Here is a 25,259-nt window from a genome sequence, read left to right as displayed (position 1 = left end):
GTGTGCACAACCATCGGTGCAGCAACCCTCCTATGCCGGTATTTTCAGTCAGTTTTACAGACAAGGGGAACTGTGGACCAGAGAGGTGGAGTAACTTGCCTAAGGTCACACAGTTAAAAAGAGGCAGAGCCAGGAGTGCCACTTGGGTCCATTTGGACCCGAAGCCCCCGAGCTTTCCACTAACCCACTTAAGGTCTCCCTGTGCCTCCTATAATATCAGCACAGTGTCTGGTGCCTGGTAGGCCTTGGAAAAGATACACAAGTTGAAATGAAGCTCGGCTCCAGGCAGGAACGAGGTTGGAAGGGGGAATATGTCTTTAGGACTTCAGCTACCACCTTGTACCATCATCTTCTTCCCAGCAGACTGGGCAGGGGTGTGGATGGGGCAGCAATGGGCAGGATGGGGGTCTGACTTTGAGGGTTAGCAAGGACAGCGTTGTCAGGAAGTGGACATGTCTGGCGCTGACAGGGAGAAGCAATCCAGGGAGACAATCTGGTGTTAGGGGTTAAACTGAGGCCCAGGAAGGAGAGGCAGAGGTTTGGCTGATGGGGCAGGGGGTGGTGTGGGTAGGTGTGCTCCCCCAGATAGTGACCCTGCCCAGCCCCTCTGCCCGGTCTCCCGCCTGCTTCCCCTCCTACTTCCCTCCCTTTTCCTGACTGGGTTCTAAAGGGAGTTAACCTCTCTGGCGTCCTCTGCTCCCATTTTGTTACCAATCAGCATGATTACCTATCATTAACCGAGTCAAGCCTCCAGATCCAGATGTGGCTATGATGTTGGCACTGGAAAAGAGGCCCTGCTTCCTGGCTTTTGCTTTGTCTCTCCATTGCTTTGTTGCAAAGATAACTAGTGAGAGACAGAGAGAGAGACTGACCCACAGCCAGACAGAATTGAGAGGAACCCACCCCATTCTCTCTCCTTCGATTCAACGGCTGGTATTCCTGTCCTTGCTGCGGGTTAGATCTGTGGACTACTCCGTGTCTGGGGGTCGGGAGTTAGTGGAGGGAGAAGACCTTCCTTCCATCACAGAGAGACCACTTGGAGAAATGTTTAGACAGCAGCAAGACTCAGCGACCCTCGCCTCACCTGAGAGGGGCTCTGTGCCTTTATCCACAGGCTTGGAGGTGAACTGCCCACACCCACAGGCGGGAGAGCTTCCCTGAACATCAGAGGTGACAGGACCTCAGGACAAAGTACAACTATTGTGCCTTGGGCCGATCACTACCTCCTTTGTTTGGGGCCACAGCTGGCTCCTGGCCACCTTTCACGTTCTTTTCCACCCCACCCCTACCCCTCTCTCCCCTCCCCCCTCACCTGGAACACCTTCCCCTTCCTCCTAGGCGCCTTCTGAACTGCACAGAGCCTTCTGTGGAGGCCTCCTCAGCCCCGAGTGCAGCTGAGGTTGTCTCTGAGGGGACCCAGCATGACCTCTGTTTGGGCTGCTCTCTGCTCCACGCCCCGTCCCACACCATGTTGTTGGGTGATCTTGGGTCCCTCTGTGCCCTTGGGATTTTCTGGAGGGACAGTCTTCCCTGACACTCCTGCCTGAAGCCACCTACAGAGCGAGGAGAAGTGAAATTAAGTCTGTGGATTAAGCTGTTGGGAAGAGAAGGTGCTATAGAGACATGACGTGGTCTTATGATTGCTGATTTGTGTTCTTTGCTCTGTGCATTGGGCTTTCGATTCCATGATAATGTGAGCATTGGCTGGGTCCATGATTGTGTACTGTTACCAAAGCTTGTGATACCACGTTGGGGGACGGAATCCAGAGTCAAGCCCCCTCCTCTAAGTCGCCACCAGGTTGTGTGTCTGAAATAACAGGTGGAGATGGGAGACCGCGGCCCCCCCCTACCCCCACACCTTGTTCCAGTCTAGGGTGCCAAAATCCCTCAGGCCAGTCTGCAATTCCGCTCCCCTGTTTCCTGTGGTTCCTTGGGTAGAGCTCACAGAGGGAACCTCACATAGGGCATTGGAACACACATGGCTGAATGCCACCAAGGGGGATGGCTGGCTCAGGCTGGGGAGAGCACTGGGGCTAGTAAGTGACAATGAATGGCCACACCTCCTTGGAACCTCTTCACCCTCCTTCCAAGTTTAGGGTCCTTTATTAAGACCTCCTCTTCAGGCCTCCCCAGAGGCTGGGGAAGCTTGAGATGAGAAGGGATATGGAAGTGATGCCACTGGGAGTCTCTGTCCTGGGCTCTGCTGGCTTCAGGGTAGGAATGAGGGAGGGGGACTGTGCCAAGGTGCCCACCCATACTTTGTGCTCAGGAGGTTTGAGAGGAGAACAGGTTGGGCAAGGAGGAAGTTCAGCAGCTTGCCTCCCATGCAGCAGCTTGAGCGTGGAGTCTAGGTGAGGAGGCCTGCCTGGGAGGGGGGCCCTGAGCCAGCAAATAAATGTTTACTAAAAAGTAAACTGTAAAAAGACCTTGTTCCTGCTGCTGGGAAGCCTGCCAGGTGGTGGAGACAGGCCTGGAGGCATGAATGATGGGAAGGGTAGGATAGAATTGGGGGGAGCCAGCCCCTCTGCTCATAGGGGTCTCAGGACACCACTCCCCTAGAACTGGAGTACTAAAGGGGTAACCTAGCACTCCCACCAAACCACAGAACCACTGCTGAGGTGGGGGGCTGGCTGAGTAACCCTTTTGGATCATTTTGACCAACTTGGGGGACGTTACTGCATTCCCATTCTCTCTCACCCTGGCTTCCACTCTCAGCCGAGGCGTTCACAGAGGCTACACCAGCCCTAGGCCAGGCCCTGGCCAGACCTAAATAAATAAGGAGACCAATTGGTCCCTCTCTTCCCACAGGTATTAGAGCCCCCCTTTGTTCCCTGGGGGAGCCCAGGAGCTAGCTACTGGGTCAAAGCCCAACCAGGAATTTTTCCAGGTTGGTCCTATATGCAAGGGTGGGGTGGGGGGCCTTGGGGAGCACTTAGAGAAGATAGGGGAGTTGGGAAAGAGCGAGGCTTTGAAGGAATGGAGGGGATGAGAGGAGAGGAGAGGAAAGAGGCCACCAACTGGGAGAAGCAGGCAAGGGATCCGGGTTCTGAGGGTGCAGAGGACAACTCCCCAATTCTTTTCAGAAGAGGAGTGGTGAGCCTGGTTGGGGCTGATGGAACCCTTGGCCCCCAGCCTGGTGGGAGCTCTGGGCAGCTGGCCTACAGACGTTCCTTAGTGCTGGTGAGTAGGTTTGAATCATCACTCAGGCCCTGGCCTCCATCCGCTCCACCAGCCCCTGGCCTCAGTTCCCTGGCAACATCTGGGTGGGGGGGAGCAGAAACAAGGGCCTCTGTCTGCCCAGCTGCCTCTCCCTTTGGGCTCTGCCAGACTCCACTGAGCATACGTGGTCTCCAACAGGTCCTCTCTCCTCTGGGCACTGACTAACCCCGGAACCACACGCTTCCCATTCTCGGCCCCACAAACTGTGTCCAATATGCTTCCCAAGGGAAGCCCCTCTGGATGCTTCCCAAAGGAACCCAGTCACCCCAGCCTGCTGGCTGCAGCTCACTCTGATGAGCACATTGTCCAGATGGATACACGGGGCCCTCTGTGCCCATCACGGGGCTCTCTGCACATGGGACCACGAGTCCAAAAAATATCAGTTTGGGAGGTCAGAAATGCAGGGCTCAGGGGTAATCTTTCACTCTCATCCTGAGGCCCATTCCCTCTTGAGCCAGAGCTGGGGTGTGTCGCTAGGGGGCGCTCGGCCACCACAGGGAGGCTGGGTGAACTTGGTAGAGCAGCGTCAGCGGAGAGTGAGGACGCGTTGAGTGTCAGTGTGAGTGTGGGGAGGGGTAACTGAGTGTTGGAGGAGGGTGTTGGAGAGGGGAAGAAGGGCAGGGGTCAGCCCAGGACTTCAGGAGATCTGTGTTTCCCTATCTCCACTCGTTCCTGTTTGATGCCCCCATCCTCACGCCCTCTCCAATATTCCCAGCAAAGGAGAATAGCTTTCTAGTCCTGTTCGCACGTAACCTCACTTTCCTGTTCCCTCCCCGCAAATACAGCGTGTGGGTCTCCGGGCAAAGGGGGGGCGGATGGGTAATTTTCAGGCTGTACGCCGTGGTGGGGGTCGAGCTTTCCCTTCACTGGGGTGGGTGGGGGGGCGTAGGCTTCACTAGGTGTCCGCAGGCGAAGGCTGCGCCAGGGGGCCGAGCCGAACTCAGAGCTGCTGGAGGCGAGTGTCTTCGCCTCGGGGGCGTGCCAGAGGCGGGGTTCGGTGGCCGGGGGAGGAGCCAGGCCTTTTTTTTTGGGCGGCTGGTAGCGTTGAGAAGCGCAGAGGCTTGGGGCAGCCAGGCTGCGGGGAGGCCGCAGCGCGGGGGGCTAGAGGAGCCGGCGGCAGCGGCGCACGGTCGGAAGACGCGGCGACGAGGCAGACGAACCCTCGGAGTCACCAGCCAGGGGTCTCCGCACTGGAATTTGATATTCATTTAACCAGGGTTTACCCTCCTCCTTTTTTTTTTTCCTTAAACATTTTTAAAAAACCGTATTCTTTTCAGTTTTAATTTATTTTTGCTTCCCACTCCCCGCTTAAATCGGGCCGACCGTTTGGGAAGATTGCTCCTGCACGCTCCCCAATCACTCCGGATTCTGGAAACCAGTAGCGAGAAGAAAGAGGTAGCAGGAGCTCCGAAGAGAAGTCGAGGAAGAGAGAGACCGGGTCAGAGAGCGCGCGCGAGCGAGCGAGCCACGAGAGGGACAGGGGCGAAGTGAGTGACCTGCTTTTGGGGGTGACCGCCAGAGCGCGGCCCCGCATCAGAACAGCCGCGCTGACCGACAGACAGACAGACACCGCCCCCCGCCCCAGCGCCCACCTCCTCGGCGGCCGGCGGCCGGCGGCGGACGCGGCGGCGAGCCGCGGGCAGGAGCCGCAGCCCGCGCTCGGAGGCGGGGTGGAGGGGGTCGGGGCTCGCGGCGTTGTCCTGAAACTTTTCGTCCAACTTCTCGGCTGTTCTCGCTCCGGAGGAGCCGTGGTTCGCGCCGGGGCAGCCGAGCCGAGCGGAACCGGGAGAAGTGCTAGCCCGGGCCGGGAGGAGCCTCAGTCCGAGGAGGAGGGGGAGGAGGAAGAAGAGAAGGAAGAGGAGAGGGGGCCGCGGTGGCGACTCGGCGCTCGGAAGCCGGGCTCATGGACGGGTGAGGCGGCTGTGTGCGCAGACAGTGCTCCAGCCGCGCGCGCGCCCCAGGCCCTGGCCCGGGCCTCGGCTCCGGGAGGAAGAGGAGCCCGCCTGGGCGACGAAGAGAGCGGGCCGCCCCGCAGCCCGAGCCGGAGAGGGAGCGCGAGCCGCGCCGGCCCGGGCCGGGCCTCCGAAACCATGAACTTTCTGCTCTCTTGGGTGCATTGGAGCCTTGCCTTGCTGCTCTACCTCCACCATGCCAAGGTAAGCGGCCGTCCCCGCCCGGCGCCGCGGGCAGCTGCGAGCGCCTCTCCCGGCTGGGGACGTGCGTGCGAGCGCGCGCGTGGGGGTTCCGTGCCCCACGCGGGTCCTTGGGCACCGGGCGCGCGGCTTCCCCCTCTGTCCTCGTACGTGTAGGGGGAGGGGGCGCGCGCTAGGTGGGAGGGCACCGGGGTAGAGTCTCACCGCCCACGCGGGCCCTGCCCACCCACCAGATCACCGCACGTACGATCTGGGCCGACCAGCGGAGGGCGGGAGCCGCTGGAGGAGGCCGAGGGGGCTGGGCTTGCGCTGCCGCCGGCTGCTGAAGTTTGCTCCCGGCCGCTGGTCCCCGACGAACTGAAAGTCCGGGCAGCGGGGGCGGGAGCCGGAGTCCAGCGGGCAGGGGGGTGCTCGGACCTTGGACCGAAGGAGGGCTGAGAGCGTGGAGGGGGCAGGGCGCTGGCGCAAGAGGGGCTCGCTGTCACTGCCGCTGGATCCCTTCGGCCCTCTCCGCGAGTTTAGGAAAAGTTTTGGGGTGGATGGCTGCGGAGACCCCCTCTCCGCCGGGCCACCTGCGCGGCGCCACCCCCGCCCGTCCCCGCTCGCGTCCCGCTCCGTGCCCGCCCTCCCCCGCCCGGCCGGGCGCGCGCGGCGCGGAGCCGATTACATCAGCCCGGGCCTGGCCAGCCGCGTGTTCCCGGAGCCGCCGCGGCCCGAGCTGGGAGTCCCGGGCGGCGAGCGGCGCCCCTCCCCCCGCCGGCCCTCCGCGGGAAGGTGACCTCTCGAGGTAGCCCAGCGGGAGCACCCGGAGAACCACCCTGTCCCTTCCGGCCGCTTCCAGCCCCTAACCTCTTCCTGTGCGAGGAGGGATTTCCTGACGCCCCTTCCCCATTTCCTCCCTAGCGCGGAGAGAACCCCCCTGCCCATCCCTTTAGTTTTCGCTCCCCTCTGCTGAGAAGACCCATCTAACCTCTCTCAGCCCCCGAGTCCAGGCAGAGGAGGATCTCCGTCAGGGGTCAGGGTGTCAGGGCCCACTGGGGGCTTTGTGGAGAGCTACCGCTTGGTGACAGGCAGCTTCCCTCCCTTCCCCCACACTTCCAAGTGGGATGCGCTTTAGCTTTTATGGGGTGGGCCCTGGGAGGGTTTACAGAGTGTCATTGCCCCACTTTACACTTTTTGGAAAAATGGTTTGAAATTTGCTGAGATGTAGGCACCCTTGGGAAGAACTCCTGCCAGCCTTGCAAACACACTTTGTCCTAGTGAAATGAGACACTGGAGCAGGAGCAGGTGGTTTTTTGGGAACTTCAAACTTGCCCACCCAACTTGATTCTCCAAGCCACCTAAGAGGTCATTTTTCCACCCCTCCCTTAGACCTTCCCCTTGCAGAGAGGCCCAAGGAAGGAAATGGGCTGGGGTCCCTGCTGCCACCGGAGTTCCTCAGACCCTGGCACAAAGGCCTTGGCTCCAGGCCTCCAAGTAGGGAGGGGAGGGGAGGGGAGGAGTGGCGGACTGGCCATAGCGTGACCTTCAGAGGCCCCCAGAGAAGGGCACCTGGCCCCTCCCCGCACAGAACTGCTCCTCCCTGTGCCCCCAGGCCTTGGAGGGGGTGTGAAGTTTCTCTCCCCTTTCCTAGTTGGGGCCCAGGAGGTGTGGAGGCCATAGAGAGAATGTTGGCAGAGGGAAGCCAGGGGGGGTGTCCTGGGGATGGGTGAGGGGCTGAGGTGGACACTCTGGGGGGCCCCTGAGGGAGCTGCAGTTGGAGGCTATCCAGCTGGGAGTCTGGAAACTGTTATCTGACCTTGGTCCTGGGGGCAAGGCTAGGGGAACTGGGGTGCATTGAGGGTGGTGGGTGGGAAGGAGAGAGAGGCAGACAGAGACTCTCATCTCAGTGGGTCTGCAGTTCTGTGGGCTAGGGGGTGGCTCTGCTGTTCAGGATCTGCCCGGAAAGAGGGGCAGATGGGGTGGGCAGTTGGTGAGAACCGGAGACCCTCTGGAAGGGCTGGGAGAAGCCTTTGCCCAGTGCTGTCAGGTTCACATGGTTGGACTTGTTGACCTTCACAGCTTCTGGGGAGGGGAGGAATGATCTGGTGGGGGTGGGGAGGGATGGGGGCAGGCCTCAGGCCTAGGTAGTGCAGGGGGCCCCCTAGGGGCTGGGCATTGCTAAGGCATAAAAGACTTCCCTGGTTGCAATTGAGGAAAGAGCCCAGCTGAGAGGGACTTGGGGACCCCCTCAGTCTGGGAGGGAGGAGAAAGCAGGGAACAAGACAGGAGTGTGAAGCTAAAGATGTTGGAGATATATTCAGGCCCTGGTGAGACTTGTGCTTGGGGAGAAATGAGCTCTCCCCTCCCTCAGGCCTTCCTCCCAGGTTTTACCCTCCAGGCAACCTGTGGGTTTGCTGAATATTCCTGAAGACTTGAGAGTCTGGATGGGGGAGGGTGGTTGGTGCCCTTCAGGCCTCTGCACCCCCTCCCTTCCTAGCATCAGCTCACCCTGGTATTTGTCATGTCAGCAGGAGAAGGTCACCATGTTGTTTTTCTCGCCCCCAGTCCTTCCGTCCTGCCCCAGTCCAAATTTGTCCTATTTGACCTTAATACTTACCTGTGGCTTTGGACCAGGGAGTGGGGAGTGTGTGTGTGTGTGGGTGGGGGGGTGAGGAGATTCACTTCCCTTAGCTCAGCAATGGGCCAGTGAGAATGGGGAGAGGGAACTGTGGAGAAGGGATCTGGACATTCTGCTGTTTTCCTACTGCATTTTGAGCTTCCCACCCCCAATGTCTGGTCAGTCTTTATCTTCTTTGGCTTCAAAATTGGAGCAGTCTGGGGGTGGTGGTGGGGTTCTGGCCTGTAGGGAGCCCCTGGTGGTGCCTAGTTCTACTCAGAAGCTTTGGAGAAGCCAGGGGCTATGGGCCGGGAGGGCCAGGAGGAGGGAGGAGGGGCAGAGTGGGGGTCCCCCTGCCCATGCCCCTGTCTCACTCTTTTGTTTTGTCCTCAGTGGTCCCAGGCTGCGCCCACGGCGGAAGGAGAGCAGAAAGCCCACCAAGGTGAGTCCCCCTGGCTCCTGGATGGGATCCCTTAACTCCCCAAGGGTTGGGTAGGGAAGCCCTGTTTCTTCTTTTATGGTCTGGGGTGGAGATCAGGAAAGGGTAAGATTAACCCTTCTTTCCAGAGCACTGGCTCTTCCCTATGCAGGCCTTTACTAGGGAAAGGACTTGTGGCCTTTTTCTTCTGCTCTTTCCAGTAAAGTTTTCTTTGGAGAGGGAGCTATGAGCATGGACCAGGAGGACAAACAATGTTCAAGGATCCCAGAAGTCTGTTTGTCGCACCCCCACCTCCTCCAAGGGAGGATGGATACTCCATGTCACTTCCAACCCAGCGTGTCTCATCTGTGGGGCCTGTGTGCAGGGGCTGTGACCCTTGCCATCCAGAGAGCTGGCTGTGCATGAGCTAGGGGGTGCGGAGACCCAGCCTCATGGGACCCCATCGCCCAGTTTGTATTCCTTTGGGGGTGGAGAGAGAAAGCCCTAGGCCCCCCTCTGCCCTCCAGGTGGAGGAGGTTTGGGTGCTGTGAACTTCCCTGCTGGGCCAGCAGAGGGCTGGCTGTAGCTCCAAGGCGCCCGCCCCACCCCCTGCCCAAGCCCAGTCTGCCTGCCTTTTGTTCCGATGAGGTCTGGTATAGGGAGCCTCCCATGTCTCGAGGGATGTCCAGGCTCTCCCCACCACTGCATGTGGCCTCTGCTCAAGCCTGGGGCGGAGTGCCCAATGCTCCTCCCCCAGCTCCCCATCTCCGAGGAGGTCTCCCTCCAGGCGCTTTTCCCTGACCTTAATCAAGTCGGCCCAGGGTCGTGGCCAAGGGCTGTGTTTGCACGCCCCGCTGGTGGTGATGCCCAGCCGGTTCTGCCTCCTTCCTGGCCTGGGAACCCTTTCCTTGGCCCAGGGCCTGGCTTCCTGGCCATTCCCAGCCTGTACCACGGACAGGCCACCCGCTCCCTGTGTCCCTACCCCCTCGGCCTCCCGGTGGTCTCAGTGGCCTGAGAGAGGCAAGACAAATGGTCTTTGTTGGGGAAAAGTTTGTCTTCGAGAAATAAGGAAAACAGCGGAAGCCCGATGCTCGAGTGTCTGTGTGTCCTCGCCCTGTGCCAAAGCAGGACAGCTTTCTTTGGAGGCAGTGGCTAGGGTGCTAAGGGTGCTGGTGGAGTTGTCCCCTTCTACCTGCCACCCTGGGGAATCCAGGGAGCTTTCCCAAGGAATTCTCACCCAGAGTCTTTTTACCCTCAGCTATCAGCCAGCTGGCCAGACTTTTCTACTCTCCTGTCCTGGGTGGGACCTGTGGCCTGGGCCACCTCTGTCCCCAATCATGACAAAGTGTCAGGTCTTGATTAGTCATCTTCTTCAATGTAGACTTGGCTTAGCAAAGGACTTCTTCAGATCCCTAATCTTGTTTTTATACTCTTTTTTTGAAGACACTTTGCCTTAACCCTTTTGGGGGTAGAGAAGAATTTTGTGGCCATTGCCTGAATGGAGAAAGTAGAGGTGGCAGGCAAGGCCTGGGACTGGCTTGGGGGTCCCCCCTGTTCTTTCTGTTTTCACATCTGTGGCTTCCCCGCTTCTTACTTTCCCTCGTCTCTCCAAATTCTCTTCAACCCACGTATGATACACACAGCCCGCTGGCTCCTTTGCCTTCGTGGCCCTGGAGGGAGGAGGGAGAGGAGGCTCAGCTGCAATCTCTGGGGAGAGCAGCCTGGCTGAGGTTCCAAACCTTGTGGTACCTGGGCTGAGAACAGGAAGCTTGTTTTGGGGCTGGAAATGGTAGACAAAAACTCCACATTTCAGCCTTTGTTTCAGTGTCTTTAGAGACCCGCCCAACCCGCTTGCACAGATGTGCAGAGGGAGGGGCTGGCCCGCGGTCACACCAAGTGGCGGCCGGAGCCCTGCCTCCTTGCTGGCTGGGTGCTGCTCTTCCCTCCTGTGTAGGGGAAACTCATTTCAGGGACGGAATTGCTATGTGGAGGTGGGGGTGTGTGATAGGGAGTGGCAGGCTGGGCCACAATTTGGAGTAGTCATTCCAGAGTCCTGAGTTTATTTATTCTCAAGGGCCCGCCCCTGTGGCCCAGAATTACCCCTTCATGCACCGATGCACCCCAGGCCCCGCCTCCAGCCTGGGAAGCTGTCTTTGCCATGCTCTCCCTCCGGATCAGCTTCTGGAAGTGCTCTGTGGCTGCAGTGGCAACACCGTTTTTCCATGATGCAAGCAGTTTGCCCTCTTGGGTGGGGTTATCGGTGGCTGGCAGGGCCGGCACAGTGTGCCCGCCCACTGCCACCTGCTGATTCCAGGCAGCCCCAGTCCTGTGCTGTGCCCACTGCCTCCTCAGCCTACCTGCGGGGAGGGGTCTGGCAGGTGGCAGGGTGCCCCCCCTGAAGCTTCCCCTCTGTTTGCTCATGGCAGAGGAAGGCTAAGGAAGGCTCTGATGCCCAGGCTGATTTTAACGCTACCACTTACTAGCAGCGTGGCCTTGGGGCAAGTTACTCAGCCTCCAAGCCTCTGGTTCCATGTTTGTAAAATGGAGGTCCTGCTAGAACCTCGTAGTAGAGTATTGTTTGAGATGTCAACTATAGAGTCCTGTGCACAGGGCCCAGCATACAGTAAGTGCTCATTGAATGTGGCTATGGAGAGGTTGTACATAAATGGGGAGTAGGATGGCCAAGCTGGCTGTTCCTTTTTCTATGGGATGCTTAGAGCACCCCAACAGGTATACTCCTACTCACACTGTCCTCTGGCATCAAGGTTGACCCAGGAATTGGCTTGGCTGTCATGCTGAGGCAGGGGGATGAGATGTGGCAGGCAGGCCCTCTCCCTCAGAACCCCACAGCATCCTGCGATCTTTGGCATAAAAACAGGTCTTCAGCAGTGTTGATAGAAAGCTTAGGGAAGGACTCTATATAACAATACAGTTTGAGGGACTTAAGTCAGATGTGTGGGAGGACTTTCCCGATAGTGGGTACCTCTCACAGAAACCCTGGAGAGTGGCCTTATGGAGCTGGGTGGAGATCGGGCTTGGCCATCTTTTGTGTGACCTGCTGGGCTCATGTGCCACCCCCTCCCGTGCAGTGGTGAAGTTCATGGATGTCTACCAGCGCAGCTACTGCCGTCCAATCGAGACCCTGGTGGACATCTTCCAGGAGTACCCTGATGAGATCGAGTACATCTTCAAGCCGTCCTGTGTGCCCCTGATGCGGTGCGGGGGCTGCTGCAACGATGAGGGCCTGGAGTGTGTGCCCACTGAGGAGTACAACATCACCATGCAGGTGCGTACCTGTGAGGAGGAGGGGCAGGAGGGCACTTGAGAGGAGGAGCCCGACCTGCCTTGTCCAGCTCCGGCCCCTGAGTCAGTCAGGGAGGTGTGGCAGGTCTTGCCTCTTTGGGGAAAAAGAAGCCTGTACTTCCCAGTCCAGGTTCCCAGGAAATCCCAACCGCCTCCTCCTTCTCCCTGACCTTTGCCCCTGGGTTCAGGAGGAGAATGATACCTGTGACAGGAGCCTGTCTCGTCCTCCCTCCCTCTTTGGGGCTCTGTTTGGGAAGCTGGATGAGTGTGGTTTGTGGAGAGTTTCTAAGCCAGTGGTTTGATGCTGTCTGGTGATGGGGTCCGTTTCAGCCTGGATAGGGTGGGAGGGAGGGCGCTGTGAGACCCCAGGGTGGGGGCTCTCAGGGTGAGGCCTAAAGGGATGAAAGGAGGGGAGGGATGGGGAGTGGTGAGAACTTAGGATCTGAATTCCCAGCCTGGCCAACCCGTGCAGCTGTGTCTGCCCTCAAGAGGAGCAGGGGCTCCTTGAGGTCAGCAGGGTTGGGGGAGTTGGGGTGGGCCTGAGGCTCTTTCTGATAGAGCCCCCGGTCCCCCTAACTCCACCACCCATCACTGCTCTGTAGAACCCCTGGGGGCTGAGTGGCAGGAGCCACAGGGGTGTCCCACCTGGGTATGGCTGGCTGGGTCACTAACCTCTGTCATGTGCTTCCTTCTCCTCTAGATTATGCGGATCAGAATTCACAAAGTCCAGCACATAGGAGAGATGAGCTTCCTACAGCACAGCAAATGTGAATGCAGGTGAGGGCGCAGTCAGCAAACGGCTGCCTGCTCTGTGCCAGGGTTAAGCCCGTTCCGCTTCTTAGCCCCTTTCCACCTCCCAGCTGTGTGACCTTGGGCATTTCAATTTGACCTCAGTGCCTCAGTTTCCACTTCGGTAAAGTGGGTACAATAATAGTATGTACCTCATAGCATTGTTTTAAGGATTAAGTGAGTTACATGTAAAGAGATTCAAACTGTATTGTTATATCGTAAATAACGATGTTAAGTTTTTATTAGTAGAAGTATTGTTGTTATATCATCACTATCATCACCATCTAAACCCTTCTCTGTTTTGTTCTTTTCTCTTTCTCTACCACTGCAGACCAAAGAAAGAGAGAGCAAGGCAAGAAAAGTAAGTGGCCATGACTTCAGTTCTCCTTCTCCTTGCCTGTTTTCTTGGTTTGGGGCTGTTGGCTTCCTCTGTCAGGGGCCTGATGACTTCACGGGGTCAAAACGTGGTCTCATGAGGACATGTGGTGGCCGCAAGGGGATGGAGCAAACTCCAGGATGATGGCTGTAGACGTAGGGACAAAACCCAGCCTGGAGCCTGCAGCTTCCTTTGGGAGAACCGACGAGCTCCAGGTCTCCAGGTCGTCCCCGGCTGGGACTTGAGGTTTTGGTGTGCGAGGGGTAGTGTGGACGCGGGCTCCCTGGCATGCCGTAGCTTCCCATCACCCACCGCAGGGAGCGGGAGCGGGTGGCAGAGAGGCCAGCTTTTGTGCGTCAGAGGAAGCGGCCTCTCTGGTGGCTGCCGTGGGAGTGCAGTTGGCTTTGGGGCCGGCTGGCGTGCTTTTGGGTGTATGCCCTCCTGCAGGAGTGAAGCAGGCCAGAGACACCCAGCCCTCCTGGTCAGGGAGAAAGAATTGATGGAATGTCGGTCATTTTCTGAGGCTTCCAATGGCTCAGTGTGGAGGGTCAAGTCAGGATGGAGCAGGGGTGGAGCCGGGCAAGGTCTGGGGGCAGTGAGCCCTCAGGACTCGGTGAGCAGCTGGCCTGGGGGACGAGTCTGCAGGAAAAGAGACAGAGAGATCACCTATGCCCTTCCCTCCCCTCCCTCACCACCCTATCTGCTCAGTTTCGGAGGACATTGAAGGCCCTTAGGCCTCAACCCTTTGCCTCTTCCTGAAGTCCCCAACTTCCAGAATTCCTGTGGGAGAGAGAGAGGGGGGGGAGGGAGGGGGAGAGGAAGAGAGAGGAGAGGTGAGAGAGAGGAGGAAGAGGGAGAATGCGAGTGCACACACTTGAAGACCTTCCTCCTCCTAGCATTTCTCCCGACAAGAGGAAACAGACCCGCCCCTTCCTCAGTGCCTTTCTCCCTTTCTTCCCCTGGCGGACATTCTGAGGGGCATTCTCTTGGGCTGGCCTGTGAGAAGAGCGCCGTTTCCCTTGACTGGACAGGCTTCAGCCTGCCTCCCTTGCCCTTTCCCCAAAGGCCTGCTTTGCCCACAGGGAGAGTGGGGGCTCGGTCTGGGGAGATGGTGTAGCAGGCTTTGACAGGCTGGGGAGGCGCAACCTGCCAAGTGCGCCCAGGCCCCTCCTCCCCACGCCTCCCTGCCTCCCACCCCACCCTCCTGCCAGCCTGCCCGGGCTGTGAGGACACCCAGCCCCACCTCTCAGCAGCCCAGGTTATGACTCGGACGGGCTGATGCCTTATATGTGCCGCCCTTGGTGGTGTGCCAGCCCCCAGTGGAGCTGTGCTCCCCCACGTTCTCAGAGGCAGGGCCTCTGGAGGGACCCTTTTGCTATTGCACTTGGAAATGAAGATGGAAGGTGCCTGGAGCACAGCCAGCCCCCCCCCCCACCCCCAATTAAATCAGGTTTCTGACCTTTCTCCCCAAAGCCTGGCCTACCTTTGATAGCCCCCTGCCAATAGGACCGGGCTTATACAGGGTAAAGGGGCTGCTCTTGGTGCTTTGCCCCCTCCCTGGGACCAGGAGCCACCATGAGCATGGAGGCCTTTGGGGTTTGTGCCCTCCACCCAAGGCCATGCCCGGGGCTGGGTTTGGCACCCCAGGGTGGCTAAAGTGAGCAGCAGGAGCCATCCGGTGCTTGCTGCCCCAACCTGCACATGCGTGCGAGCTCTTCCTCGGAGGCTGCCTGCCTCCTGCCCTGAGCACGTCCTGTCCCCTGCCCTCCTCACGGCTTCTCTTCCTCTCCCTTGCCCCGCCCCTCCTCTCTGGCTCTGTTTTTTTATTTTCCAGAAAATCAGTTCGAGGAAAGGGAAAGGGGCAAAAAAGAAAGCGCAAGAAATCCCGGTATAAATCCTGGAACTTGTACGTGGTGCCGCTACTGTCTCGTTCCCTGGAGCCTCCCAGGGCCCCCGATCTAACTCCCGCTTGCAGGACCCCTTAACCCTCCCCCCTCCCTCTGTCCCTCCCTTCCTGCCTCTTGTCCTCCCCTCTGCCCCAGTGTCTCACTCTCTCATTCTCACTCCACTAATTGGCACCAGTGGGTAGATTTCGTGGTGTTGTTGCTGGTCCAGCGTTGGGGGTGGGTGGGCAAAGTGGGCTTGGAGGAATCAGGGAGGGGGCTCTGGCCTGTGCTTGGCTGGGCACTGCCTTTCTCTCACCCACTGGGCACTGGTGGCCGGCCCATGTTGGCATGGGTGCCGGGCACTGGGGCCTGCTCACCCAACTGGTTTCCACTGCTCTAGGCTTCTGTGCTTGTCTGGAAGCTGAGGGTGGTGAGGAGGGTGGTGTGAGGAATGGGCTTGAATGACTCGAAGCAGCTTGTTGTTGGCCGAAGGAGGAGGTGGGGTGGGGTCAGGCACCATCTGGCGCCTCCTCTCATGGACTTGGAGCTCCTCGAGGAGGTCCCCCTCTCCCAGCCCGACCACGGCACCCGCAGAAGCCTCTCAGCAGGGCGGCTGCTTCCTCTGTGTTAGAGGCTGTGGTGGGCCATGCTCTGGGGCGGCTGCCCGAGCTCCCCTCCGTGGACACTGCCTCTGGGCTCAGCCGGGTGTCACACCCTATTTCAGCCCACCCCCGGCGGAGGGGCCTGGGCACGCGCCCTCGCACGCACGGGGAGAGGGTGGCTCCTGAATTCCGCCCCAGCAGGTGAAGAGTCGGGTGCTCTTTTGGGGGCAGCAGCAGTTGGGACCCTGTGGCCCGAGGCTTGCGCTCGTCCGTCCGTCCGTTCGGCGGACAGCACTGCCCTCCCGGCAGCCCTCTCCTTGCACTCTCTGCCCGTCTGTGTCTGCCTCTCTCTGCGGGGGGCTTCCTACCAGTGCCGCCTCTTCCTGCGCGCTCTGTCTTCCACTGCAGCACTCGGATCCTTCCAGGGCGTGGAAGGGTGTGGGGGCCCACGAGCTGGGTGGGGGCCCTGCTGCACACAGTAGGGGGTGTTGCATGGTTTTTTTTTCTCTCTCTCTGCTGACGCTCTAGCTTAGATGTCTTTCCTTTTGCCTTTTTGCAGTCCCTGTGGGCCTTGCTCAGAGCGGAGAAAGCATTTGTTTGTACAAGACCCGCAGACGTGTAAATGTTCCTGCAAAAACACAGACTCACGTTGCAAGGCGAGGCAGCTTGAGTTAAACGAACGTACTTGCAGGTTGGTTCCCAGAGGGCGAGCGAGTCAGAGAGGGGCTTGACACAGAGATGGAGACAGAGAGAGGAAGAGAGAGAGTGCGAGAGAGCGAGCGGTACCTGCGAGGGGCCAGCTGCTTGCTTGGCTTCTAGCTGCCTGCCTGGCGACTACTACCTTCCTGGCTCGCGAGGCCCCTGCGGTGGGTGGCGGGCGCTGGTGTGGCCGGGCAGGGCCCCTCAGAGGTTGCCCTGGTTGCCTGAGTGGGCAGACTGGTGTGGCTCAATGTGGGGGTGTGGACGCAAGCTGAGTGTTGTGTCCTGTGGTCCTGCTCGTGGTGGCTGTTGGTCCTGACCTTGTGGTTACTACCATCGCTATTAACACCGAGGGCCCTTCCCGGTGTGGGGACGCTATAAAACGCAGACACTCTCCTGGGGGCCTGGCCCTCTGAAGTCTGCACCACTAGGCTTTTCACCCCTCACTGTCTCTCCACAGGGGGCAGGGCGCGAGTCCCTCCTCAGACTGGGGTTCCGGAAGGCATGGGCTCTGGCTGTTGGTTTAGGGTGGGTAGGAGATTTAACATCTGGGGACAGAAGAGTTCTTTAATACTCCAGTAGTCGAGGCAACAACCCCTAACAGCCCACATATTTCAGATGCCCCCAGGATGGGTGGAGGGAGGGCTGATGCCCACTTTCCTAACATTAGACTGTGAACTAACTCCTCACACCTGGTCCTGGTTTTTACTCACCTGTGTACCTGTGTGACCCCCCTCCCCCCCCCTAGGGCATCTATACCTCAGTGCACAGTGGGGACCAGGGGAGTGTCAAGGGTGTGAGCGAGGTCAGAGGGTGAGGTCAGGAGCACAGGGCTGTTTGTACCAGCGTGGCCTGTGCTCAAGCATCACCCGGGGAGGAGGGGCTTTTGTGGGATTCCCAGGGCTAGTCCACATGCTTCATTAACAAAGCCCTCAGAATGTGGCTACCGCCCCGCCACCATGTTCCTGTGGCTTGTGAGTGTTCAGAGGATGCTGGGGACCGTGTCTTGGGGTGTCGCTGTGGGGCTCTGTCTGTCTTGGTGATATGTGAAGACAGAGAGTGTATATTGGTGTTGGCGGTGGGGGCTCTGCCTAACTCCAGGAGTGGATGAGGGGTCTCCACACCCCCTGGTGTTGGGGGGTGGGGTGGGGACTTGCCACTTTAGGGCTTCCATAGAGATTATTCTGCAGAGAGACTGTCTGGGGTGGGGATGTGTGCAGTGACCTGGGAGCTAACTGAAGTTACCCCAGCTTCTGGAGACCTCCCCCAGCCCCTGACTTAGCTGTATGGGGGATTCAGCACCCCAGCTAAAGGCTTAGGATCCCCATTCTCAGACTCTCAGAAGGGCAGGGCCTGCTCCCACTCCTCACAGTGCGGCGGGCAGATGTCCATCAGCCCAGGGGCAGGGGCATGAGGAGCGAGTTCTTGGAGTCCCCTCCGCTTCAGGGCGACAGCACAGCGCCGATGGCCTCTCCCCCACCCCACGCAGAAGAGCATATTGGAAAGGAAAGGGGCCTGGGGCCTGGGCCTGCTGCTGCCAGTGAGCGCAAGAAGGACGAGGCCCGTGGCTGAGGCTGGGAGGGCGGGGTGGGGAAGGGAGTTGTGCCCCCACCCCACTGGCTCCCCCGGCCTTGGGAGCCCTACTTTCTCAGCGGCAGCGTCCCCCTTCGGCTGGCTGTCTCCCACTGGGCCCCTTTCCCTTGCTCACTCTCCCCCAGACCTGCCCCATGAGACTGAGCTGAAACACCTCCTTCTGCAGGGACCTTCCTGGCTCCCTGGGCCCAGCTCTGGCCCCCCATTAGCCCTTAAGCATCACGCAGGGACTGTTCCTTCGTTTGTGTTTATTTGTTGCTTGTGATGGGTTGTCCCCATGTCCTTGCTTTGTCTCAACTCGATTGTAAGCTTTAGGGGGCAGATGGGGAGCCCTGAGCATGGCTACCGCTCAGACAGTGGCTGGGACAGGGCCCCTTGGACAGGGGCTGGCCTCTCCCTCGCCCGGGCTCCCCGAGGCAGGACCATGCTGTCACCGTCCTCCTGCTGCCGCGGACTCCCCCCAGCTCCTCCCCTGGCCCTCACCCCGCCTCTGTTTTCCGTTCCGCAGATGTGACAAGCCGAGGCGGTGAGCCAGGCTGGAGGAAGGAACCTCCCTCAGGGTTTCGGGAACCAGACCTCTCACCAGGAGAGATGGATACAGAATGACTGATACAGAAACCACGCCGCTGCCACCACACCACCACCGTCATCATCGACAGAACAATCCTTAATCCAGAAACCTGAAATGAAGGAAGAGGAGACTGCGCAGAGCACTTTGGGTCCGGAGGGCGAGACTCCGGCAGAAGCATTCCCGGGCCGGTGACCAAGCACGGTCCCTCTTGGATTTGGATCGCCATTTTATTTTTCTTGCTGCTAAATCACCGAGCCCGGTAGAGAGTTTTATTTCTGGGATTCCTGTAGACACACCCACCCACATACATATGTTTATATATATATATATTATATATATAAAAGTAAATATATATATTTTATATATATATAAAATATATATATTCTTTTTTTTTAAATTAACATTGCTAATGTTATTGGTGTCTTCACTGGATGTATTTGACTGCTGTGGACTTGAGTTGGGAGGAGACTGTTCCCACCCAGATCCCGACAAGGAAGAAGATGGGAGGAGAGACTCTGGCATGATCTTCCCGTGGCTCTTAGGGAGGCCAGGGTCCCCTCCCTTGCCTAGGAGCATGCAAGGCCAGGGCATGGGGGCAAATTTGGCCTGCTTTTGGGAACACCGACAAACCCAGCCCTGGTTCCGAGCCTCTGCCCCGAGTCAAATGGACAGAAGGACAGACGACAGGTACAGGGGTGAGGACGCTGGCTCCGATCAGGAGTTTGGGGAGCCTCAGGACACTGCTGTGCTTTGGGGAGCCCCTCCACGTGCTGCACGGGCATCCTGCCCCCAGGGGCACTGCCTGAAGGATTCGGGAGCCTGGGCAGCCTTGACCTACTCTCACCTGCCTCTGAGATGCCCAGGAGGCCGCCGCCAGGTGTCCTGGCGAAGAGGAGAGGACGCTGGTGGAAGAACAGCAGCCTGGTGAAGCTCGTCGTCTGTGGGGAGGGCCTCTTGCCTTGGCCACTTCCCTGCTCCCTTCCTGGGCGCAGCCCAGGGGGCCCGAGGTCCTCAGACCATTGAAACCACTAGTTCTGTCCCCCAGGAGACCTGGCTCTGTGTGTGTGAGTGGCTGACCTTCCTCTGTCCCCCCACCCGACCCTTCCCGCGGCACAGAGAGACAGGGCAGGATCCATGTGCCCACCATGGAGGCAGAGAAAAGAGAAAGTGTTTTATATACGGTACTTATTTAATATCTCTTTTTAATTAGAAATTAAAACAGTTAATTTAATTAAAGAGTAGGGTTTTTTCAGTATTCTCGGTTAATATTTAATTTGAACTATTTATGAGATGTATCTCTCTCGCTCTCTCGCTCTCTCTCTCTTATTTGTACTGGTCCTTGCTGGTCTTTGTGTATAAAATTCATGTTCCCAGTCTCTCTTCCCTGATCGGTGACAGTCACTAGCTTGTCCTGAACAGATATTTAATTTTGCTAACACTCAACTCTGCCCTACCCTTTCCCCCCGGCTCCCCACCACACATTCCTTTGAAATAAGGTTTCAATATACATCTACATACTATATATATATTTGGCAACTCGTGTTTGTATATATATATATATATGTTTATGTATATATGTGATTCTGATAAAATAGACATTGCTATTCTGTTTTTTATATGTAAAAACAAAACAAGAAAAAATAGAGAATTCTACATACTAAATCTCTCTCCTTTTTTAATTTTAATATTTGTTATCATTTATTTATTGGTGCTACTGTTTATCCATAATAATTGTGGGGGAAAAGATATTAACATCACATCTTTGTCCCTAGTGCAGTTTTTCGAGATATTCCGTAGTACATATTTATTTTTAAACAGCAACAAAGAAATACAGATATATCTTAAAAAAAGCATTTTGTATTAAAGAATTTAATTCTGATCTCGGAGCTCCTCCTGGTTTCTCCTTCTCCATTGAATCTTTGTTCCAGGTTTCCTCCTGTCCCCTTTCCCTCCTCCCTTGGGGAACATGGCATTTACTTGAGGCCTGGGAAAGGGGTCCCAGGTGCTGGGGCCTGAGTCCTTCCGGTGTAGCTGGGCTGGTCCTGGGGAACCTGTCCATGCTCTGCCATGATATGGTGGGGCGGGGGGCCCTCTGGGAACGGGGGAGGGAGAGACAGTTCCTTAGACAGGAGCCACGGGCTCCGAAGTGAGTAGAGCTACCTTTAGGAGCCACGTAGTCCTGGCCCTCCCTGTCCCTTGGTCAAGGAAGGAACTGGCCATGGGTCTGAGCTTGCTACTCAGCAGAAAGGGGAGGGCTGGATTTGGCTATGGGACTGGGAAGTGGGTGCTCATGGGGACCTGGACCCCAAGACGTACTTGAGTTTTCCTTAGTGAACCCTGGAGTTCCCTGAGCCCCTGAAAGGTAGACCCACAGCTCTTCTCAGAAGACCACCCTGGTTGCCCCTGGGCGGTCTTCTCTCCTGGGGTCCTGGGGCAAGTAGAAGCTGTCTGGGTCATTGGCATTTATGAACATCCTTCCAAACCCACTTCCTCTAGCCTCTCTCTTATTCCTTCAAACAGGATTTATGGGGACAGCCATCAGGCTAGGGCAAGGGATGCTGTTAGGACCAAGACACAATTTCAACCCTCACAGAACTATAAATCCACGAAGAGAAAAATTCATAAAATAGGATGGGGGCCTCTGATCCAGTTTGGGGGTGGGATGCATTGGGGGTAGCAGAGTCTGGGGGTCTTCTCATGGCATTACCTCTAGGCTGCCCCTTAAGGAACCGGTAGAAGAAGACCGAACAGGGAGAGGAGGGTGAAAGGGTTGAAGCGGACATTCCAGGCAGAAGGGAAAGTGTAAGCAAAGGCTTGGCAGGGGCCCTCGGACAGGGAGTGGGTGAGGGGTGGAGACCCGAGAGACAGGCAGGGTTAGCTTCTGGGGAGCCTGCAATGCTGCCTCCCCCAGAGCCACTGAGCAGCGGCTGAAGGGCTTTCCACGGAGCATCCCAGCAGCGAGGCAGGGGTTGCAGTCCTGCATGGGGAGATGCCCGGATGGTGGTGGTGTGGTGACTGCCACGACTGCTGGGGAGGGTGCCCGCTGCCTCCTGGCTACACTGAGGCCGGAGGCAAGGTCTCTGCCCGCACTGGAGCTCATTTTCCAGGTGCTTTCCACCTGCTGCTCTCACACCCACTGAATCCACACAACTGCCCTGTGGGGCTGTGGCCATCCCGAGGACGTATTGGCCTGAGCCTCTCAACCCGGAACTGTCCTCTCCACTCACTTGACTTGCCACACAACAGCCAGAGTGAACCTGTTAGAATGTGAGCCCAGTTGTGTCACCTTTTGGCTTAAGACCCAGCAAGACTGTTTTACTCAGAAAAAGCCCAAGTCTGTACAATGGCCTTAAAAGGCCTGCACCATCCAGGCTGCCTCTGCCTCCTTGGTCACTCCGCTCCAGCCACGCTGGCTTCTCTGTGCCTCAAACGGCAGGCGTGCTCCCTCCTTGGGCCCTGGCGCTGGCATTCCCGCTTCCTGGAGCATCTTCCCCAGGCGTGACATACCTTCAGTCTCGTTACCTTCTCCGTGAGGCCACCTTGACCACTGCGTTTACCATCGACACTCCTCTCTCCCTCTACTCCGGATGCTCCTGTTTAGCATCCCTCCCCCCCCCCCCACCCCCGTAGCACATACAACCTTCTAACATTCTAGAACAGAGCTGCTCAATAGAACCATAACATGAGCCATGCATGTAACAACGTTTTCTAGGAGCCAGATTTTAAAAGGTACAAAGAAACAGGTAGAATTGAGCGGGATAATAAATTTTACGTAACCCCGTATCTAAAATATCATCCCACCACCTAGTCAATATAAAAACCAATGAGAGACGGAATACTTTTAAAGTTAAATCTTTGAATCATTGTGCATTTTGTTCTTACCCACATCTCATTGGGAGTTGCCCCATTTCTAATGCTCAATCTACACGGTGGCCAGTGGTTACCATTTTGGATAGTGTAGCTCTAAGATTTACTCCCCACTGGGTCTGTCTTCACCGCCTCTCCCCCATCCGCTCTCCCCGACTAGGGTGCCAGCAACAGGAGGGCAGAGATTTTTGTCTGTTTTGTTCCTCGCTATGTTTCCAGCTCCCAGAACAGTGCCTGGAACATAGTACATGCTCAATAAACATTTGTTAAACTGAGACCCGGTAACGGCGGGTTTCGCCCCAAGACTGCGGAGGTGGATGAGGGTTGCACTGGAGAGAGTGGTTGGTGGGGGGGATGTGACAGGAGAGATTCTAGGCTTTCAGAAAGGTGGGGATTGGAGCGGGGCTTGGGAGAAGGGGACTCGTTGGTAGGTCTGAGGAACCAAGGCCTCTTTGTCAGTCCAGGCACTGTCTCCTCGTTTCAGCAACCCCGGAGAGGGGGCTCCTGGCTTCGCGTGGCAGAGGAGAAGCAGGAGGCTCAGAGGGGGTAAGTAACTTGCCTGGACGTTTAGGCACAGCCAGGAAACGGCCAAGCCAGAATCGAAACCAGCTTTCCTGACTCCAATTCCAGTGCTCTTCCCACCGCACCACAGTCGCCCCAGGCTAGGGCAGAGCATCCACAAATAAAAAGGAAAGTCTAGACTCAATACAAACAGGCAGAAGAGAAGTGGAACGGGGGGAGGATGTGGTGGAGGCCAAACCCAGAGCTGAAATCCAGACTTCCTCAAGTGTGGTAAGGCCAGGCAAGAGGAGGCAAGAGTTGTCTCCAGGGGTTGGGGCTCGTCAGTGGAAAATCCGAAACCTTAGTACCAAAGAGATTGCAACACGCAGCCTCGGAAGAAATGGCCTTTAAATAGATTATGGAGAAAAGAAGGAGAAAACGGACATGGCGCTTTCCCCAATTGTATAAGACCTGCGCATACACCCCTGCGGCCTTCCCAGAGGACCGCGAAGGCCCAGAGAAGGCCCAGAGAAGGCCCAGTGCCTCTGTTCTCTGTCACTGGGTCTGCCAAGCTGTCCCCGCTCATCCCCCCCCCACCCCCCCCGCTGTGGGACTCACATCCTGCCCCCTGGTCTGACCACCATTGTCCCTGGCGACCCACAGTGCTCCTCTTCATTCTCGCTCTGCCCACCCGGAGTCCCTTTCCCTTTTTCCTAGAGTGACCTACCCTGGTCATAGCCCCAAAGGCCTTTGGGGTGCTTGCTTCTCCAAAGAACCTGCCAGACTTCTCTCTTCCCTCCTGCAAGGAGGTAGGTTGGATGGATCCATGCAGAACTTGGTGATTCTGGATCCGTTTCGGGTGTTAGGACCATTGTGGGGGCCTGTGTGCAGATATGGCTGCAAACAGTTCTCCTCACCCCGGTGCCTGCCGGCTGCTCCTCCTAGCCAATAGAGCCTATTTTTCCTCCTTAGAATCTGGGCTGGCCTTGTGACTTGCTTTGTCTAAGAAATGTGGCAGAAGAGATTCTGGGGATTTTAGGCCTAGGCCTTAAGGGACATTGCCGTTTTCATTTTTGCCCTCTTGGAAGGCAGCCGCCATGCTATAAGGAAGCCCAACTACCCTGCTGCAGAGAGACCAGGTTAGAGAGGAAGAGAGAGGCTCAGGCAGAAATAACCCCCAGCTGTTCCAACCAGCCCAAGCGAAGGCACCAGACAGATGATTGAGGTCATTTTGGATTCTCCAAACCCAGGTGAGCCATGTTAGCCAACAGCACACAAAGCAGAGAGAAGCTATCCTTGCCCAAGTGTAGAGAGTTGTGAGCAAATAGAAGGAAATGAAAATGAAACATATTTTAATAAACACTGCCTTTCTAATTATTCAAAGTGTGTATACGTTTTTTGGGGACACCCTCTATATGGGCCGTCACTGTTTCAAGTTATGACGTGTTGGGCTGGTTGTAACACAGCAATCATACCTGAGCCATCCAACTAAAGAGTCACTTTCTTGGGGGTTAGCACCTTTGTCCCTTCCCATTCATAAGGTTTTACTGGTATGCGTGATGGTCTCAGGGGGTAGAGGGAGGTTCAAGGATGGTAGGACATATTTCTGAAAGAATCAGAGACCAGGGGTCTGCCCGGGTGTGAAGACTCAGGGCAAGGGCGGAGGCAGGACAAAACATGGTCCAAATTTCTAGAGGAGAGTGACTCAGTTGTATTGAAGTCTCACCAAGAGAAACTAGCCTGACCTACAGCATGAGGGGAAGAGGCTAGAGGATGAGAAGAACTGGCAGAGAAGTGCAAGATTTGGAGGAAAAGGCTATGGGCCCTTTTAAAAAAGAAGTTTTTATTGACTTCTAGAGAGACAGAAGAAGGCAGAGGGATAGAAACATCGATGAGAGAGAAACATCATCGATCATTGATCAGCTGCCTCCTGCATGCCCCCTCCTGGGGATTGAGCTCACAACCCGGGCATGTGCCCTGACCGGGAATGGCACCCGTGACCTCTTGGTTCATGGGTCAATGCTCAATCACTGAGCCACAGACTCTTTTTCATCATCCCTCTCCTCCCTCCCTCCCTCGCTGTCTCCCTCCCTTCTTCCCTTCCTCCCTCTGATTCTCTAGTATTTATGGAATATCAGCCATACATGCTAGGCTCTGGTGTAGAGTAATCTCTTGGTTACTAGGGCTGGCCTTAGCCTATGCCAGCCTAGAGACTGGGGGTGGCCTAGGTGACCCTGGCGAGGCCCACCAGGTTGGATTCAGAGTTGTTGGGAGGAAGACAATTCAGCTGCATCCACCGGACGTTCTCCATCAGGACCTGGGGAATGGGGAAGGGCAGGAAAGGGATCAGCAAATATCGACAATCTGCCTGGAAAGGGACAATGCAAGGCAAAGATAGGGCCTGGCTGCGTTCGAGGCGGGGCAGAGTGACTCAGAAAGGGGAAAAGTGATCCAAAGGGAAAGGACCCGTCAGGCATTGGTGCCTACAAGAGGAAGGCTGGGCCTGGTCTGCAAGGCTGAGCTTTAAAGCACATTTTATAAGGTTGCATTTGCCTCTCGGGGGGACTGGGCCGTTAATGAAGGAACTGTAGGCGCTGGCCTCTGGGAGCTCCCAGTCTGAGAGGTTGACATGGCCCTTGCCCTCACCGAGTTTCTAGTCCGAGAGAGGAGACAGCCCCCCGCC

The 25,259-nt window shown here is 57.1% G+C and overlaps 1 protein-coding gene across 1 annotated transcript; it reads left to right on the top strand.

The window, feature by feature from the left end:
- Nucleotides 1–2,985: 2,985 nt before the first annotated feature.
- On the top strand, nucleotides 2,986–20,059 carry VEGFA (vascular endothelial growth factor A; the record flags this gene model as incomplete). The annotated part of the gene is made up of 9 exons (XM_079781632.1): nucleotides 2,986–3,030; nucleotides 4,602–5,375; nucleotides 8,365–8,413; nucleotides 11,479–11,675; nucleotides 12,393–12,469; nucleotides 12,813–12,842; nucleotides 14,692–14,763; nucleotides 15,905–16,036; nucleotides 18,146–20,059. 9 exons carry the CDS (start codon nucleotides 2,986–2,988, stop codon nucleotides 18,165–18,167), a joined length of 1,398 nt encoding a protein of 465 aa, XP_079637758.1. The 3' UTR covers nucleotides 18,168–20,059.
- Between the last annotated feature and the right edge of the window lie 5,200 nt (nucleotides 20,060–25,259).

The sequence above is a fragment of the Cnephaeus nilssonii genome, assembly GCF_951640355.1.
Source record: "Cnephaeus nilssonii genome assembly, chromosome: 9".
Classification (NCBI taxonomy): domain Eukaryota; kingdom Metazoa; phylum Chordata; class Mammalia; order Chiroptera; family Vespertilionidae; genus Cnephaeus; species Cnephaeus nilssonii.
The sequence above is the reverse complement of the archived record's forward strand: the minus strand, read 5'-3'. Positions and strand labels throughout refer to the sequence as shown.